Consider the following 18,566-nt stretch of genomic DNA (forward strand, 5'->3'; position numbering starts at 1 on the left):
TACAAATAATGATTATGCTTCTCTGCTCTACATTTCTGAGGTTGGATGATGTTTCCACACTACAAGTGCTTAGTTCAGCCCCTTTAACAGGCCGTGCCATATATTCAGTATTGTGCCATAAAGGATTTATTTACCTTGTACTATATTAGTAATCAGAAGGCCTCGTTTTACTTTCAGCGCTGCTCGGTTAGATAATGTTCTTATTCGTTTACATTAGGTGGCTGTTTGGACCGAAATTCATTCAAAATGCTACATCTCTGTTTACAAGATTTTATGACTTCATATTTAAATGTTTCATTTTATTTCAATTTGCACATTAAAGTTCTATATGATGTAAAAAAAAAAGCATGTTCTCACCCTGAAACGGCGATTTAAAAGGAAAGCTTTTGGGAATGTTGCACTGCTTTGTATGAATCTAAAGCAGACATTAGCTGAGCTTTGAATAAAGACTTGAAACAATGTTTAAGTTCAACGGCATAAATGTAAAGCAGAAGATCACGTGGGTTTAAAAGCTCTGCAGGAAAACACTCAAATAAATGAAGTAAAGGGAGAAATAATTGGTGGAAGAAAAAAGGCGATGCTTCTTGAAAGCAGGAGGGAGAAGGCAGGAGAGCGTGGTTATAAGATGTGGAGCTGTGTGACTAACAGGTGAGTCACATAACAGGCAATCAAGACCGGAGTCGAGGTCTAATCAGGCAACGCAGGTGAAAGCACACGTGTGGTCCCCCTGCGGAGGGGCTCGCTATGTGGAAGAACAAACAGCCATATAAGAGAGGCAACATGACCTGTAAGAGCAGGTTAGTGGATTTAATTACTCCGTATTTATCATCGAGTGCAACGTGACCGCCTGCCACTTTATTGGAGTGTAAACTGCACGATAGTGCTCTGCTACTACAACACACGACTTTCTCGCAAACGTTAATGGAAGTGGAAGAATGATTTGTGCATCCCACAGGATCTGGATCCACTCCAAAATGTCATTCCCTTGGCACACGCTCACAGTTTCATGAAAAAAAGGCCAGTCGTTTTTACGAAATGCTGCTGAAAGAACAAGACAAAAGAAGGAATTAACAGCCGAAAAATTAAAATAAACGAGGGGAGACGCACGTCATCAGAAAACATACCTAGTTGCATTTTATTATATCTCTTCAAAATAAATAAACGTACATTATAACACAATGAAATAAGACTGGTCACATCTCTGAAAGCCTGTAACAGAATAAAACCTCAAAATAGTGCCTGCTTTTTAGTAAACATAACTTGTACGTGACGTACAAAAAAATACTACTCGAAAAATGTACAAAATGCAGCAAACAAATATCAAGTATTGTGCAGTTCCCTCCACGTTACGCAGGCTGCTGACGGCCAGTCGTCACAGGGAAATGAAATTCAGTGCTGAGCGCCAGAAGCTCCATTAAAATCGTTTCCCGAGCAGCAAACAGCTCGGCGACGCAGCTCAGTCGGGGATCTCGGCTTGGTTTTGTTCAGGTGGCGGAGTATAAGTGAAGTTAATATAATGCACTACTGAAAAGGTATAATGCACTGAGTCTGAAAAGCTCTCCCTGTTTGGAATACTACAGTTCCCCACTTCTGCAAAAAGCAGTTCTGTAACAGCAGCACACGGCTCCCAAAACTAGACAAAAACCAAAACAAACGTTGCTTTTGCTCCATAGTTAGGTCGCAGTTTTTAAAGCATAATCATAAAAGAGTGAGAGAACAAGTTCAGAGGGGGGATGCATTCAACTCTCCTCTGACACAACAACCTCACACACTTCCCCAAACGCACTAAATAGAAAAACAAGACTGGACATTACACCTCACTAACATCCATTCCATACCAAAAAAATCCCTCCTCAGAAAAGCACTGACCAGTAGGAGACACTGGTGAATAAAAGGGGCTCTGGATTAATCACAGCAGGAGGGTTGTTGTTTTTTTTTTGCCAAGCTGAAACAGCATTATCAAGTCTGTAAGGTCCATCTCCTCTTCACTGCCATGTAAGAATCAGTCCGTCATCCATAGTGCCTTATTCATGTCCAATTAATTAAAAGTGTGCCATGCAGAATAAAAAGCCTACGAGAAAAGAAACCCCCAAAAACATTGAGTCGTTTCATAATCTCGCGCCGCCACAGACATCATCTCAGTCGCCCTCAGACATTATTGGGTCCTGCCCAACAGTAGCAGACAAGAACAGCAAACAAAGTGTCATCGTTCCTCACTTCCTCCGCGCGCTCCCGGGTCTCTTGACGTGCCAGAGCTGGTTGTGGATGGTCAGGGCGTCCACGCTGGCCGACACCGACTTGGCGGGGATGACGGTGAACTGCTTGCGGTCCGAGCTGTACTTGAAGAGCTTGTCGATCATCTTGAGGCCGATGCAGCGCGGGCCCGTGCCCGTGAACTTGACGATCTCCTCCGTGTCCGGCGAGAACGAGTAAATGCCGCGGTACTGGCAACCGCCGTCCCGGAACAGGATGATCAGGTGGTTGGAGTCGCACTTTTCCAGCTCCTGAGATCAGTGAAACGGCAAAAACAGCATTTCTGAGTCTGGAAAAATGTACTGAGAGCAACGTAAAAAAAAAAATATATATAATATAATATATTACAAACAAAAGATATGAGAACAAACCTACAGATACACAATAAATCCCACTGACCTCCAGAATAACATTCTTCTGGGTCTCGTTAACCTTTCCAGCCAGACAGCAGTGAGCGATGGCATTGAGGATGATTGGCTTGTTGGACTTGGAGCTCGGCTCCTTGAAGAGTTTAGGACCTTTTAAAAAAACAAAAGATTAATAAGATCTGAATGTGTTAAGTCAGAACACTCACAGTTCTGCGCATTAAGTATGAAGGAGTAGATTGATTGAATTTAGCATGAAGTCTGGTTGCAGCGTCGGGTTACAGTGGAGTCTCCACTGGTTGCTTGGCAACCTCATAGTAAAGGCAAGAATCCAGGAAGTCATGGCCCGGATGAAGACATTCTTATCGTACATAATCTCTCGTAAAAACTCAAATTGCTGTTTTCACATTTCTACTTTTGATGATGGCCATAGGGAGAAGAAAATATATGCATTATATGTTCCCACATAAGATATCATTTGTTCCCTCAATTGAATTAATGCTTGTTTTCTAACAGTCCTGATTCCAAACCGTGGTAACTCATGAGCAAACATGAGTTAATTGTGGCCTCAACATATGTATATATTTTTCTTTATAGTCACACTCCATATGTTCCACATAACCGGCTGTCTTCATATTTACAGACATGAGAGCGGTTTCTATTTTCAAGCAAGAAAGCCTTGTTTACAAACCATTTCTTTCGTGACTTTGTTCGCCTTGCCGTAACGTTTTCTGCACAAACCATGGCTTTGTGATGGTGACAATACATCTGAAAACCTTTGGTATGTTGAATAAAGACATCTGTGCTCACCATTGTACTCGGCTGACGTGATGGAGGAGGCGATGGAGCCGTTCTCCCAGTCCCTCTCCATGTTCCTGCTCGACGCCCTGCTCAGCATCGGGAAGGACTCCATGGAGCACACAGATCCCGCTCTGGAAGACATGCTTTGAGGTCAATCAAATGGCCGCTTGGACACACAAGACGGGAGGATATTATCTCCTACAACACAGGAAGTCTCACCTCTGTGACTCCGGCCCTCCGGAGATAACGCTGTCCGCCTCCGTCGCCAAAGACAGCGTCGATCCTCGGTGATTGCAGCTCAGATCAGCTGGAAATGAGAGACGTAAGGATTTAGTACCAGTTTCTTTACAGGACAAACTTACTTAGTGTTTGCTTGTTCCGTATATTATATATAGGGACAGAAGCTTCGTGATAGACGCAAAGCCAAAATGGATCATAAATCAGATGATGGATGAGCAGTATGGGATCCATAGCTTTCTCTCCAGGGGTTTTATCACATCAACTATTGAACGTGTATGAGGAGCACATCATGCAGAGCAGGTTAGAAGGATCACCTCCCCTGCAGCCTGCTGCTGAGCCCTGGGCTTTGATCAACATGGACTTCTTCAGAGAATTACCTGCATAACACACATGTACACACTCAGAGGATGGCAACAACATGTACACAAGTGAACTGGAAATACATGTGCACACGCAGCCTGTCAGCATGCAGACAAAGACAACATGAAACACTAGATAAATATATATATATATATGCCGTTTAAGTACTAGGTCTCTCTTACGTGTGGTGGATCCTTTGGAGAGGCTGTTGGACTCTTCGCGGTGCAGTGATTTGGGCCGGCTCCGGCGGGATTTCATCCGGGGCCGAGGCTTGACCAGGCCTTGCTCTTCCATCAACTCTTGCTGCTTCCTCCGCAGGTACTCCTGCTTAATTATCTCCCTCCGTGCCTTCTCCTCCTCCTTGCGAACGCGATCCTCTTCTGCTTTACGCCTTGGAGTCGAGAGCAGAATCTTACAGCACGAACAAAGACAAAAACCCTGCACACATTCCTGCAGACTTAAGGCCCAAACCGCATGGGACTAGTATCACCTGGGGACCTCAGGGATCATCTGTGATCACAATCCTGTGCATATCTGCCATGTCTGTTATTTGTATTTGTAATATTTCACCAAACACACAGATAATGATCATATTAGTCCTGTGTGGATGGGCATATCAGTGATTTGGGGTTGTCATATATTTTTTTTGCTACCTTTTTTGTTTTCTCTATTCCTTTTTGCAGCTTCTTTCCTGCTCAAGAATTATTATTATGGAAGATGTGTTGGCAAATATAAATTAGAATTATATATATATATATCCTGACAGCATGGAGACGAGGGCTGCATGTCTTTGTGTTTTACATTTGAAGCTTCTGCTGAGGTTTTCAAATGAAGCTGCGAATGTATATCGACATTTTATGATGTAATCACCCTGAAAAACTGGATTTGATGTTATTGTGGTTACAGAAATCATTTATGATGCTGTTAGACTTCTGTTGACTGCCCCATTGATACATGTGCGTGCAGAAGAGCGCCGCAGTGAATATGTTATTAAACAAATATATTAAATTGTATGTTTTTAATAAAAGCAGATGTTACACAAAGTCTGGGCGATGATGTGAGTAAATTAGAGTAAAAATAAACAGGAAACACAGACGTGGGAGTCATTTCTAAATCACATGAGGTCATTATAATCACATGCAAATAAGGGTTTGGATCCCTAATCCTTAGAATAAATCTGTGGCTGTGTGTGAAACAGAAACATACCTGGTCTCGTCACGTTTCTGCTCACTCTCTACTTCCTGGTGCTGTTTGCGTAGTCTCGCCTCTTCAGCTTTGCGCTGCTGCTTGAGGAGGAAGGCAGCGCGACGTTTCGCCATTTCATCCTCTGCTTTCTCGTCGTCCTGGAAGATAAAAAGAAAGGGCGATCATTACTAGATGAATCACTGTGCTTCCCAGACAGTACCCAGATCAGTTAGAAGGTTACCTTAAAGAAGAAACCCAGCACGTTCTTCTGCTCGCCTTCTGCGACGTCAGCGCCGCCATCCTCCAGTCGATCCTTAAGCTCCGACAGGTCCACCTCGATCAGTTGACCCTTGGCCCTGGCGTTCTCATCCCCACCCACGGCCTCTTTCCCTGAGTTTGCAACGTTGTTCCTGTCTTGTTCTGCATCCTCTGAGGGAGACATTAACGTACTGTCCGAGCAGCCTCCGTGTCCCTCTCCGTTGGTGCGTTCGTCGGGATCATCGCAGACTCTGAAGGTGGTGTTTCTCTGAATGCTTCTCTCAAACCTGGAGTTCTGAACAACACTCTTCTCCTGGTTTCTACCAGGACTGTCTCTGCACTCCGGGGACTGGGCGTTAGACTTGACAGACGCCACCGCGCTGTTCTCTTTGCGAGGCTCTTTGCCGCGTCGGTTGGAGCTCAGCTTGGGAGGGCGCCGGGCGGGTGTGGTGTTGCTGCCACCGATATCTACAAAGTGAACCGCAAAAGATCTGGAGTCTGAGGTAGAGGATGTCGATAGCGTCGTCGGGGTAGGGGTTGTGCTCGGGCTCGAATCTACGAGTTCTGGAGGCGACGTTGCTCGCTTCGACGGTAGTTCTGGAGGCGACGCCGCTCGCTTCGTCGGTAGTTCTGGAGGCGACGCCGCTCGCTTCAACGGTAGTTCTGGAGGCGAGACCGCTCGCTTCATCAGTAGTGCTGGAGGCGACACCAGGCGCTTCATCGGTAGCTCTGGAGGCGACACCAGGCGCTTCATCGGTAGCTCTGGAGGCGACACCACGCGCTTCATTAACAGGTCCTGCTGGAGAGACAGCTGCATCATCTGCTGCTGAATGGAACTAATAGCATCATTGAGAAGATCTATGGAGTGGGAACACTCATTCAGGTCCGGCTCGGCCACGTTATCCTGGGACAGGGAGTTCAACCTGTTGTTCCTGTTGGTCTGTCCTCCCTCTCTTTGACCCGCCTGCACCTTCAGAGCATCGAGGCAGGAGTCATCCTTCCACGACAGGGCCTTCGCTTTGCTTTTGTCGGCTAGTTCTGAGGCTTCCTGGGAGTGTCTCAAGGGCAGGGGAAGCGTGTCACTCTTCCCTCCACCCTTCTTAACGATGTTCAAGAACGCGGCCTTCCCGAGCTTTAGCCGCTGCCGTGCCGACAGCGTCTCCATCTTCTTCTTCTGGTACTCAATGGCTCGTCTTTGCTCTTCTAGCTGCATGTGAAGTTGCAGCAGCTCCGAAGGCACTACGGGGGTACTCATCACCATGTTCTTCCCCAACACGGAGCTCGGCTCCTTCGCTAGCCAGCTGGAGGCGGAGTCACTCCTGATTTGCCAGGGGGGGCAGGGGACTACCTCAGACCCATCTGGTGTGGTCTTCTGAGAGCTGCTTGTGCTCGAGAATCCGTCGCGGAGGCCGAGTTTAAGGAGCTTTCTCTCCGCGAAGCTCGTCATCTTGACACTGGTGCTGCCTGAGGCGCTGCAGCTGCTCGCCCACGACACGGTGCTGAGGCAAGGGCTCGAGCGTCCACTGCCGCCTTCCTTATCGTCCCGCTCGCTCACCTTCAAGTCCTCTTTCAGTTTGGCCGACTCGCCCTCTCCCTCTCCGAATGCAAACACCTCTTCGTCCTCAGAGTATTGCCCCTTTCCCCTCCTCATCATCTCCTTGCTCAGCTCCATCTGATCGTCGTCCTCGTCGTCTTCTTCGAGGTCTGCGATGTCGGAGTCGGAGTCGTGCCCGACCTCCAGCGCTGTGGAGGAAGGGCTGTGGCTGTCTCTCTCCCCGGACGAATGAAGGAAAAAGCCCGGGGACTGCTTCTTCTCAGACGGAGAGATGCCTGCCGATCCTTCTGTCGGCGGCCTGAGAGAGCTAGGGATGGATTCTGACACAGGGATGGGCGTGAAGGTACTTCTGTTCAACTCAGCCACCGGGGTTCTCCTCTGTGAGGTGCTTGGGACACTGGGGGCAGCTTTCCTAGCAGCTGCTGCCCCTCTACAACGACTCTCCCCACTCTCCTCCTCCTTGTTCAGGCTGATGCTCTTCTCTTTGGCTACCTTGGGGACGGCTGGCATCAAAGGCTCCAGATAGTAGCCGCCCGCCGGGTGGTCGCGAGTAAAGGGACCCATGTCGAGGCAGGGGGAGCGACGAGTGTTAGAAAGCCTCGAGGTGGAGGTTGCACTGGGGATTTCCAGCTCATCCTGCTCCATGTCACTGCTGAGTCGATGCCGGGAAAACAATGACGGGTGGATTACGGCGACCAGCTCCTCCTCTTCTACTTCCTCCTCCTCGTCCTCTATGCGCATGTGGCTGAGCAGGCTTTGACCACTGAGTCTGTGTTGAGGCAGGTGAGCGCCCAGCATGTGTTTGGGGGTAATGCTCATTATATTAGAGGCCAGGCTGTCTTTGCTGATGGAGCGAGCGATGCTGATACTGTCTGCGTCCTCCTCCAGGGGACAATGCAAGGCGTAGGGTACCGGCTGGGAAATAGGCCTTGACGGGGGGAGGAGAGAGGGATTAGATTCGTGTGATTTAAGTGTCCATTTGTCTGTTATTGTGAAGGTTGGAATCATACAGCTCACCTCTGCCTCCTCTCTGGCCAGGCCAGGATTGAGCTCTGATGCTGTCCATCACGTGTCAGAGAGTTGGATCTATTTCTCAGCACTGTACAAAGAAAATACGATTCTTCTCAAACATGCAACATTAATACTGGATGATCATCTACACGTGGGAAATTAATTCCTAATAGAATGAAAAACTGACTCCAAAACCGATAGAAAAGTGTGCAACTTTGAAATGTTCCAATCAATTACCTTTTTTTTGTTAGAGGTAGATATTCAAATCAGGAAAGATACACACAAACAGACAAAGACCAATCGTTCTGTTCTTCCTGCTCTCTATCTTACCTTTCCATTGTCTTTGTCTGTGACTTGAGGCAGCAAACTGCACCTGAACCTTAGTAAATATATATATAATATATGTATATTTAATATATTACCTGAAGTGTTCTCCTCTGCTACTTTTTGTTGTCTCTGTCTCAGGGGCAGTAAAGAGTGAGATGGACTTAAGGGGCTTTGTTTACTGCTGGAAGGAAAAGACAGAATCAGCTTTTAAGTCAGTTATTGAAATATTTGTGAAGATGCTACAATAAGTGGTGAAAAAATGATTTATTTAGATGTTAAATTTAAATGTGCATTAATCTGTAAACCTGTGACTTTAAAAGTAAAACTTTCTGAGTGAGAGATGTAGATATTACCTGAGGTCAGGGCTCTGTGATGTGGTCAGGATGTCAGCAGAGTTTGATGATGTCATGAAACTACGTTTGGTGACGTTGGAGATGGGAATATGGGACCGGGAACTCTTGGGCTGCAGCAGCAATCGCACTAGAAATAATATAGAAATGGATATTAATAGATATTCTATAACTTTTCAGTCACTGATTAATAAGAAATCTGTCAAAGTAGAGACTGTGTTCAACCATCTCTGATTTCATGAAGGTCCCTGGGCTGCACAAAGTCTGGCTTCACATTCTCAAACCACCAGAAGAGCTCAGCAATGAAGGCCATCACGTTTTTCTGAAAGACACAGAGATCACATTTAAAGTCCATGCAGTAGGAAGACGTAGCGAAGTATTGGTATGTGGAAGTGGCTCACCTTAAGTACTGGTGGAGAATACAACAGGTCCTCAGGCTTCAGGTAGAAGCATTTGTTCAGGTATTCGTTAGAAAACTCCTGTAGGAGCTGGATGTTGTACACACTGTCTGCAATGGAGGGGACCTCCTTCAGACAGATATCTGCAGAGAACAGGGCAGCCGTGGTCAATTCTCTCAGGCTTATGCTGTTCATTGTAAAGGCTGAGTCGTAGATAAAGACATTTTTAAAAACGTATTATTTAGGAGAGACCCTAAAGTACGTTTGGCATTTTGGGAACATCTGCTCATTTTCCGAGAGTGAGACGAGAAGAACAAAACCGCTTTCATATCTGTACACTAAATATGAGTAGGCTGACTTGCTTTATATTTACAGCCAGCTAAGCAAGCTATTCCCCACGCGTCTTAAAGCTAAGCTAACATCTCCTGGTTCTTTTATATCCGTCATCCAGACATGAGAGTGGTATCGATCTCCGGTCTCGAGTTACCGTACCTTCCAGTCTAATGAGTTCTGGGCAATAGAAGTGGACCACAGCCAGCAGAGCCGTGCCGTCACACACGTCCTTCAACAGGTCGTCCAACAGAGGGAAGTGCTGCAGCGTCCGACCTGACAGGTGATCTCTGCGGTAACGCACCTGGAGAGAGAGCCCAAGTTTAAACGATGCACAAAAAAAATGTATTAAATCAGGATACTGAGTCACACACAAACATTCTCTCTTTGTGAATGATTCTCTGCCTCCGGTGCTTGATGACCTTTCTTTATCTGCTATCAGGTTAAGTCTTTCAGAGCATCTTGTGCATCTGACCTGTCATGTGATACGATAACATGTGCCTTCACTCGTTGGTGCACGACAAAAACAAGGGGAAAACAATAAAGCTCAGGATGAAATTAGAAAGGAAAAAAAGGATGAACGGTGAGTACGTTACCAGGTGAGAGAACTCCACAGACTCCAATGCGTAGCTGGCCAGAGCATGCAATATATCAGGCTGGTGAGGGAAGAAAGACATGATGGGGAGGAAGTTAATGAAATGAAATGAGGGGAAGTCGTGTGGGTGGACCCTAGACAGGTCACTTCATAGCAACGCTGAGTTACGGCTGGTTTTTTTACTCCACTTTGCCGGATAAACATAAAACAAAAGAAACTGTAGGGAGGTATGGCGGTGTGTGGATGCTTTGAGGGAGGGAAGGTGATGAAGGTGAAAGCTCTGCTAAATTTTAAAGGGATTTCTAAATGTTTTGTGCAAAGTCGACGGGTATTGAGCTGTTCTTTCCCTGCATCAAGGGGCACTGTGTCATCTTCACTGTGTCATCTGTGTATTAATAACATCACTGCATTGCCTCCTTTTTGTGCTGCGTGACACTGACACACACACGCACACACACACACACACACACACACACACACACACACACACACACACACACACATACACATACACTCACACAAGAGATGGGTAGCATTTGCACTTACAGGTACAAGCTTCCAGTACCATTTGGAGGGAGACTAGCATCCAAGAGGCAGGGAGGGGAGGAAAGTTTGGGGGGGGGAGACACAAACAGGAAGAGCAGCAGACAAGTCAAGGGTCATATGCAGAGACAAAGAAAATCAGATTGTCCCCGGTTACCATGGAGACAGATCTGATCTTAAATACAACTGGGTGAGACAGAAAATAGGAAAATGACTAGAGGCGGTTCGTGTCGAGTGTAATTAAAAGTTCAATCGAGGACTATTACACTTTGTGATGTTCCCGATGATGTCACGCCGATGTGACCCCATTACAGACTCTTACACTCGTCCTTTAACAATACGCACTTTCTGGCTGATTGATAGGAATCAAGGCGTGTCAACAAAGTGCAGAGGTTTTCAAACTGTGAGACACGTCTCCCCAGAGAGGCGTGGGAGAGTTCGAGGGGGCCCCGGAGTCACAACAAATATGAATACATAGACGATTAGAGTGATTTATACTTCCCAAGGATATCATTATCTCCGATTAGCATCACAGATAAACGTAACCAATCAGAGACAAAAGATGCTTCGTACAATTTGCCAGAGAATCACCATGTTTTTTGAACCAGAATTAAATTATTGCAGTGATAGTTGTACATGCATGGGAACAGGAGCTGCTGATAGCTGCTTCGGCTTACTTTTAATGGTAGCAATTTGGCAAAAGCTGACTAACTGGCTCCAGGTTGTGTTTGAATCTGTGATCAGAAGGTGACGTATGGTGCTCATCAGATCTCATTGCAGGCGAGATCCAATGACTAAACCTACACACATGACAGTTAATGCAGGAGGAAAGGATGCTAGCGAGAAAGAAACAAAGATGGAGAAAGAGAAGAGTGTGAGACACACAAGCCGTTACCTTCTGGTGACTCGGTGACTCCAGCAAATGTTGCTTCATCTTCAGCTCTTTTTCCATTATCTCTCTCATCTTTATGTTCACCTGCAGCGACGAAAAAACACTTTGGGTCAACAGCTGATACAAGAAAGCACAAATGTCAGACGCTGACACCCACGTCTGGTCCTTTACCTTGTTGATCCAAAAGACGATTGCGTCTTCCAGGTCGAAGGGCAGATCCTTGGAGGCACTGAAGTTCGAAAAACGCTTGACACTGGACACCACCTTCTCTACGCTGATCATCTCCACCATATAAGCCATCATCAGGGCATCGATGAGGTGGACGTGGGAGCCCTGGAAGAGTAGCGATTTAGTTGATTAGATTGCATGAAATAACGGCACTGCATTATTAATATTAGGACATCTGTGTGCTTTTCTGTTGAAGACGAAGCTGTTTTTTTTCACAATCACAAGAGGTTAAGAGATGCTCCATCACCGAGTTGCCATGGAAACAGTGCAGAACTTCCTCACTGAAACATGCAGCGTTTGAACGACGGAATTATCATCAGCCAACTGTATATGTCGTTATTTCATGACTCACGCGGTGTTTAGAATCGGTGCAAAAAGGCCTCAGCGAGCTCATTTCTAATAAAAAGAAAGAGAGATAAAAAAGGCGTTTAACAGGCCTCATGATTAAAGTGTGTGTGTGTGTGTGTGTGTGTGTGTGTGTGTGTGTGTGTGTGTGTGTGTGTGTGTGTGTGTGTGTGTGTGTGTGTGTGTGCCTCGCTGGAAGCCGAGCACGTGGATTTCTTTTGAGGTAATCTCATTCGATGTTCTCAAACAAAGAATCTATTACATGAAATGTTGTTCTCAGTGTCCCGAATATGACTCCATGTAGCCGAGAGCAAATATCACTTTCATAGACCGACACATAAACTGCTGCTTCACACCTGTGAGATATGACTCATATCTCACAGGAGAGGGTTCATATTAAATGGGAAAAAAATGGTGAGCATTTGGTTCATTTTGTTTCATGAATATTTTAGTAACGCACTCTCAAAACCTGCAAAACAGCCACTGTTGCATTATTTATTCCATTACCGGCGGCTCATACTGGAAAGCAAAGTCACATTAGCTTGTCGCCAGATGGAAGTGTGGGTTGCCAGTTCAGTAGGTTATACTTATGCATCCAGCAGAGGAAACAGAGTCGGAGTTGTGTAATAATATATGCTTAGGTTATTGCGGTGACACTACCCACCATCTTGATGGGAGTGGAGCTGAGGTCCAGGTCAGAGACAGGTGCGTTGTCTGCCTCCAGGACATAGATGCCTTTCCTGGACAGAGCCTGGATGACGGACTGGTGGCTGTGGAGGGAGGCGGCGTGCTCGGCGTGCAGGATGAGCCCACACACCCGGCAGTAGAGCTCTCCAGACAGCAGCAGCCGGATGATGGGGGGCTTGATGTGTTCCTGCTCATACTGGTCGGTGTAGAAGGGGTCCCGCAGGTCTCCGGGGATGTGATCTGGAAAAGGATGAAGAGCGCACAGGCGCGATTAAATTAATCGCTTTTAGATGAGACATCCTGGGTTGACGGCACCGTGCATCCACTATCTTTGAACAAACACGTGTCCGGCAATGCATCGGCGTGTTACGTGATAGAGAAACATCAGTGCACCTTCAAGGTATTAGACAAGATGAAAACGGTGCGGAGGAGAGGAGAGACAAAGTCAACGGTTAGGCCTATAGATGGACCAGAGGCTGTAAGCCAATCAGCTCACAGGACTTAGTGGTGATACTTAAGCTCATAGTGTTGTCCCAGCCAGCAGGGTGTTTGTCTGCTCATGGACACAGACATGGGGCAGCTATTTTTATACGCCTTGGACATGTTAATCCAGAGGCCTGGAGCACTCACGGAATTCAGCTTCCAGCACTTTCTAGGTAGATTTAGAGGAAACAAGGAGAGCGTCAGCGATCGATGGTGTAATACATATGATGAGGACACTAATTAAAAATTAAAACACTGAAGTTAAGCCATTCACAAATTTTACGGAGTCAATAATTAATAACACAAAATTATTGGAGGAAAACGACCTTGTTTAAAGGCAAATGTACACAATGCGTCTCATTTTAGTAGTATTGATTACATTTGAATTACTATCCAGGTAAATTGTAAAGATGAAAAAACTTTCCACTAAATGTGATGCTACAGTCAGCAGCCAATTAAAACAAAGGGATAAATAATATATGTAACATGTTCATTGTACAATGACCATTATTTAACCTTTGGTCAGAACCAGGCTAGCTGTTCCCCCCTGCATCCAGTAGTTATGCTAAGCTAGGCTAACCACGCAATATCATAGTTAATGCAGACATTAAACTGGTATCAATATAACTACGAGCCACACAGGCAACCAGACAACAGGCAACCTCCTTTACATTATACCGAGCAACTTTCTGGTCCAACTATGACCTTGCATAAAAAAACGGTTTTATGATGGATAATGGTGAGTTTGTATACATTCACCAGGTTCACTGTGGAAATAAGTGGTTTAGAAAGACTGCCTGTCTGGTGGTCTTGCTGCTCATGTTGCTGTTTAGAAAGACTGCCTGTCTGGTGGTCTTACTGCTCATGTTGCTGTTGTAACGCTGTGTCAGTCACAGGTCTCAGGATCCCAGCAACGGCTCAGATCACAGATAGCACACTGTGAAAACAGACTGCTTTGCTTGGCACAGTCCACCTACAGTATCCATCTCACTGTGCTGCTGTGTCGTGCTGCCGTGTAAGAAACCCTCCATCATGTCAGGAAAAAACGCTCATCCCCTGCCTTGAATCCTCTCAACACAAGAGCAAAGTCCTCCTCCATCCCTCTCCTTGCCCTGCCACTTCCTCAGCCGTCCCAGAATGTCCACTCATCCTCCACGGTTGCCGTGGAGATGGCGATGGGGGGAATGCCAACATGAATGAAGGTTGGGGGGCTGGGTAGCTGTCTCCTCCCCTCACCGAGGCCTGCTCATTGAGTCGTTTTATGGCCCCGGACACCAGGAGGTGTGTGTGTATGTGTGAGTGGCCTGGGGGAGGAGGAGGAGGAGGAGGAGGGAGAAAGGAGCTGCTGTCCTAATCCTTGTTATACTCCTTAGATATTCATCATCCACCTGATCCCACGTTAAAGCACACCCTGGCATGCATGGGGGAGGAAATCAAGGGGGGGAGGGAAAGCCTTTGTTCCCATTCTTCAACACAAGATCAGATTGATCAGCAGAGATCTTACTGACAGTCAGGGCTGTCAGACTGGACTCTGCAGCAGGAAGCAGCAACCATTCCCTGCAATAAGAAGGCTTACTGGAGAATCCTCCTGAAGCCCGTGTGTTGGGGAAACATAGCCGGGTTGAGCCCCGTCGGCACGCTTAGAAGTCTGACCCTGCGAGGGGGGAAATGAAAGAGCTGCTCCATGCAGCCAGTCGGTCCTGTTCTTTAGTTAGTTTAATGCACTGTTTTTTTATTGAATTGTTTATGTAAGAAATAATCACCGGCCAATATATCCATCTCAATTTATTTAATACTCTGAAATCTAGGAATACATCAACGTAACACACAATCTTTTACACTGCAGATTTTGGATTAAATGGCGATTAATCACAGAAATATATGATTATTGCAAACAGTAAACTAGGAAATGTGTATTCAAATTTCTCACTGACCTATTGAGTATCGTATGTTAAGTCTTATAATTAGAATTTCACCATTAAACAGTAATCCCAAAAATAATTTGCGAAAGAGGAACATTTGGGTAAAAGTATGTGAAATATGAGACAAAAAAAAAACAGTATCTCAGAAATCAAGTGAGGAAAACGACATACGTGCCTGGTTTCTAGTAATAACATTAAGAAATGGTTTCTTAGTGCCGTTTATAAAACACGAGTCTAAACAAACAGGATGCCTTTAGACCCAATCCCATTAAACACTTAACCATGTGACTGGCTCTGCTGACTTTTGCACACGCAGACCAACACAGTCCTCCCAGCACCCCTCTGTCTGTCGGTTAACCTAATACAACTGTTTGTCGTGACTTCCACGTGTATCACAGAAAACAACATCACACGGACACACTGTATATCAACGTGCACAGCTAGATATTAACGTGAATACAGCATTCTAAAGATAAAATACAATTCTGGAGTCAGTGCTGCTGATTCACCAATATGTTGCCATATGAACAGACGGCCTATAATATATATTTGTAAGCTCCAGTCAGCTGTCTTACATGAATTCCTGCCCCAACCTCGATCACATATCAGCTTCGGCAATGTGTCATTGTGTTGGTAACGCTGAATAAGTAGGCATTAGTCAGTAAAACCAAACAAAACACCAGACCTGACGAGGACACACCAATCCTATATACAATCACAGCACAGAACTACATGTACTGAAGATAACAGTCAACATGCTAAATGCTGCTGCTGTTCATTCTGTGGGAAAGGGAGATAAGATAATGTAGTCGATGGAAGATATCAGTCTCCTACAGTAAGTGCCCCTGGCACACTGTGACGTCGGGGAGGAGCCGATCACATTAAAGGAGGCGGGTAGGTTGACGGGGGGGGGAAAAGGTGATGGTACGACGTTTATTACGGGCATCTGATCTCTGCCCTGTTGGGTAACGGACGGGTTCCTCCCTTCAACTTGAATGCCACGCGCCACGATCAGATGCTGTTTACCTCACCGCACATTACCAGCTTTTACCGAGTCATCCGCTGCAAAACAGGGAACACTTGACCTACAGTATGTCTGTGTATGATGACGTCGTGTTTCTTTACTGAATGATTGTATCTGTGTCTCCTTCCAAATGCCTCATTGTCTGATACTGATAAAAACGAAAATACAGATAGTAAGTTTGCAGGAGCAGCACAGCTGATATCCTGCTGATGCTTCCCAGAGAGAGAGAAACAGTGAGTGACACATAAACCCACATGCATAGAGTCCTTCCCCGGCCATGTAGGGCAATCATTTTTAATGTTTTAGTAGACCTTGTCAGAGCTGGCAGGGCCAGTGACCTGTGTGCTAAAGACTTTGGCTGATGAGGAGACGTTGGCCCGAGTCTTCCCTCATCAACATGGAGGTCTGCCGTTGCTACGCTGCTGTCTTTTTTCTCCTCTCGGGAAGTTTGTTTACGTATTTACAGGGAAAGGAACCAGACAGCAAATGACAATCTGAAGGAGAGTCACGACTGACTGCTAACTTTCGATTGATTTCATCATCATCGTCAACCATCTATTTACTAAATGTAATAGAGACAATGTGTACTGTCTCAGTTAAAACATTCACTGGGTTTAAATCTCAATTTATTAACAAAGATAAACATATAATGTGCTGCATGTTTTTGCCACTGCCAGAAAAGTTATCGGTATTGTTCAAGCTCAATAAACAGGATTATGTGACGACAGCACAGAGTCTCTGTTGCACAAATGATATAGGTTATAACGTGCAGAAGTGAACCACTCCTGGGCTACAAAACTGAGCTCGGTTCATGCAGAGTATAATGTATAAATGTGACCACGTGTGACTCAGCGGTGAGAGGTAAACACAGGGGAGGAGGAGGCCTTACCTGTACCATAAGCTTTGGCAAACAACCAGCGGAGATTTGCGTCTATTTTGGCTCTGGAGGAGTCGTAGAGCTCCGGCGGTACAACCTGGGCCTCCACCAGTCCTCCACCCGCTTCATCACCATCTGCTGCTGCTGCTGCTGATGCTGATGATGCTGCTGCTCTCCTCCAGGTGCTGTCCCTGCCAGCACTCACCTCCACGTCCATCCTGCAGGGAGACACGGAAACAACACGGTGGAGTAGCAGTTGTATGACATCATCATCATCATCGATGGGGGGGAGAAACAACAAGCAGGGCCTCACTGATGATGATGATGATGATGATGATGATGATGTGAAACGCCACATATAGACTCATTGTTGGTCGCTTACCTGTACGGGTCTCTGCTGTCAGTCACAACAACCACACACGTATTTAAATGTCACATTGGGCGTGTTTGGTTGGAGGTAAAACATCACAATGACAGCAGCCATCCACACACATAAAGAAGATATTAGCGTGTTATTAGCCGCTGTGTCTTCTAGCTAGGTCCCGTCGAGGCTAATGAACCAGAATCAATGAACCTGTCACCATTAGGGTTCCTAGCATGAACGTTAGCTACGCTAGCTAGCTAAAAAGAAAAAAGAAAAAACCGACGAGGAATTCAAGCGGACAAAACGCGACAAAGACTCACCTCTTAAGACTGCATCGGGTTGCTCTCCGCCAGCGTTTTTGGGTGCCCGAGACGTTGTTGTTAAAACGCCGACATGGTGGCCCTGGTGGCTGTGAAATAACAGGACTCCTCCCCGCCCAGAGACACAAATCTCCGGCCTCTCAGGATAAAGCTGCGTCTGGCGGCTGATGGTCGTTAATCCAATAATGGAAAGAAATCTGGTTGCCAACCATCCGGACGGCTGTTTTTGTTTTCTTTTAAAGGAAATGATGAATGTGTAAGAGCCTGCTGTTTCATACTGAGGCTGTCATCGCCTCAGAGAGGAGGACTAGCAGGTCTAACGCTGTCCCCCTGTTTGTAGGAGCCTGTCTCTATGGGGACGACTCTTGTCCTCTGGCGGCTCGGCTGCAGCACTGCCTGCTCACCTGCAGAGGGCGCTGTGGGTCCGTTCTGGGACTGAGAGCACTGGAATCGGCAAAACGGATGATAATGCAAATACGGCTTTAAGAGTGTTATACTTATATGGTGTTGAATTAACAAAGAAGGCAGTGTGGAAATAAAGCAATACCTATTCATATTAATTAATATAATTATGAGTTCACATTTGACTACCAAAACACAGCATCTGAATAAAACAATTTTGACAAAATAAATACAAGAAATCACTTATAACTTTCTATTAAAAGTGCTTGAGTAACATAATTAGAGCTATGTTTCTACACAGGCTGAATAGGCCTATATATATACCATCACTTGAGGCCTCTGGTCAGTGGTCAGCACCACGGACAGCGGCCCACTGGAAACTTATACAGGTATTATGAATAATCAAATTGGTACTGAATATAAAATTAAAAAGCATATGGAAGTCATCGAG

General features: G+C 45.9%; 1 protein-coding gene across 6 annotated transcripts; it reads right to left on the reverse strand.

The window, feature by feature from the left end:
- Nucleotides 1-1,110: 1,110 nt before the first annotated feature.
- camsap1a (calmodulin regulated spectrin-associated protein 1a) lies at nt 1,111-18,052 on the reverse strand. Of its 6 annotated transcripts, none has more exons than XM_084035498.1 (20): nt 17,714-18,052; nt 17,042-17,247; nt 12,701-12,963; nt 11,635-11,796; nt 11,467-11,547; nt 10,030-10,089; nt 9,596-9,737; nt 9,107-9,246; nt 8,931-9,027; nt 8,709-8,835; nt 8,451-8,533; nt 8,035-8,116; nt 5,446-7,945; nt 5,226-5,362; nt 4,202-4,410; nt 3,974-4,036; nt 3,639-3,726; nt 3,429-3,550; nt 2,653-2,771; nt 1,111-2,504 (listed from the first exon to the last, which is right to left on the reverse strand). In XM_084035498.1, the coding sequence occupies exons 2-20, from the start codon at nt 17,244-17,246 to the stop codon at nt 2,214-2,216; spliced, it is 4,971 nt and encodes a 1,656-aa protein (XP_083891624.1). In that variant the 5' UTR covers nt 17,247; nt 17,714-18,052; the 3' UTR covers nt 1,111-2,213. The 6 variants fall into 6 exon arrangements, with proteins under 6 accessions (XP_083891624.1, XP_083891623.1, XP_083891625.1 ...); XM_084035497.1 differs by having other exon boundaries at nt 8,451-8,536; XM_084035499.1 differs by lacking the exon at nt 10,030-10,089 and adding an exon at nt 10,575-10,607 and having other exon boundaries at nt 8,451-8,536; nt 17,714-18,051.
- Nucleotides 18,053-18,566: the final 514 nt, after the last annotated feature.

Source organism: Eutrigla gurnardus (assembly GCF_963514095.1).
Source record: "Eutrigla gurnardus genome assembly, chromosome: 19".
Taxonomy (NCBI): domain Eukaryota; kingdom Metazoa; phylum Chordata; class Actinopteri; order Perciformes; family Triglidae; genus Eutrigla; species Eutrigla gurnardus.

Bases quoted from the DNA above. Each gene is read 5' to 3' on its own strand.
- camsap1a (XM_084035497.1), bottom strand. From the start codon at position 17,246: ATGGACGTGGAGGTGAGTGCTGGCAGGGACAGCACCTGGAGGAGAGCA. The intron at 9,738-10,029 runs GTAACGTACTCA...CTCTCTCTCCAG, and splicing joins CTGTGGAGTTCTCTCACCTG to GTGCGTTACCGCAGAGATCA. The intron at 4,411-5,225 runs GTATGTTTCTGT...CTCGACTCCAAG, and splicing joins CAGAAACGTGACGAGACCAG to GCGTAAAGCAGAAGAGGATC.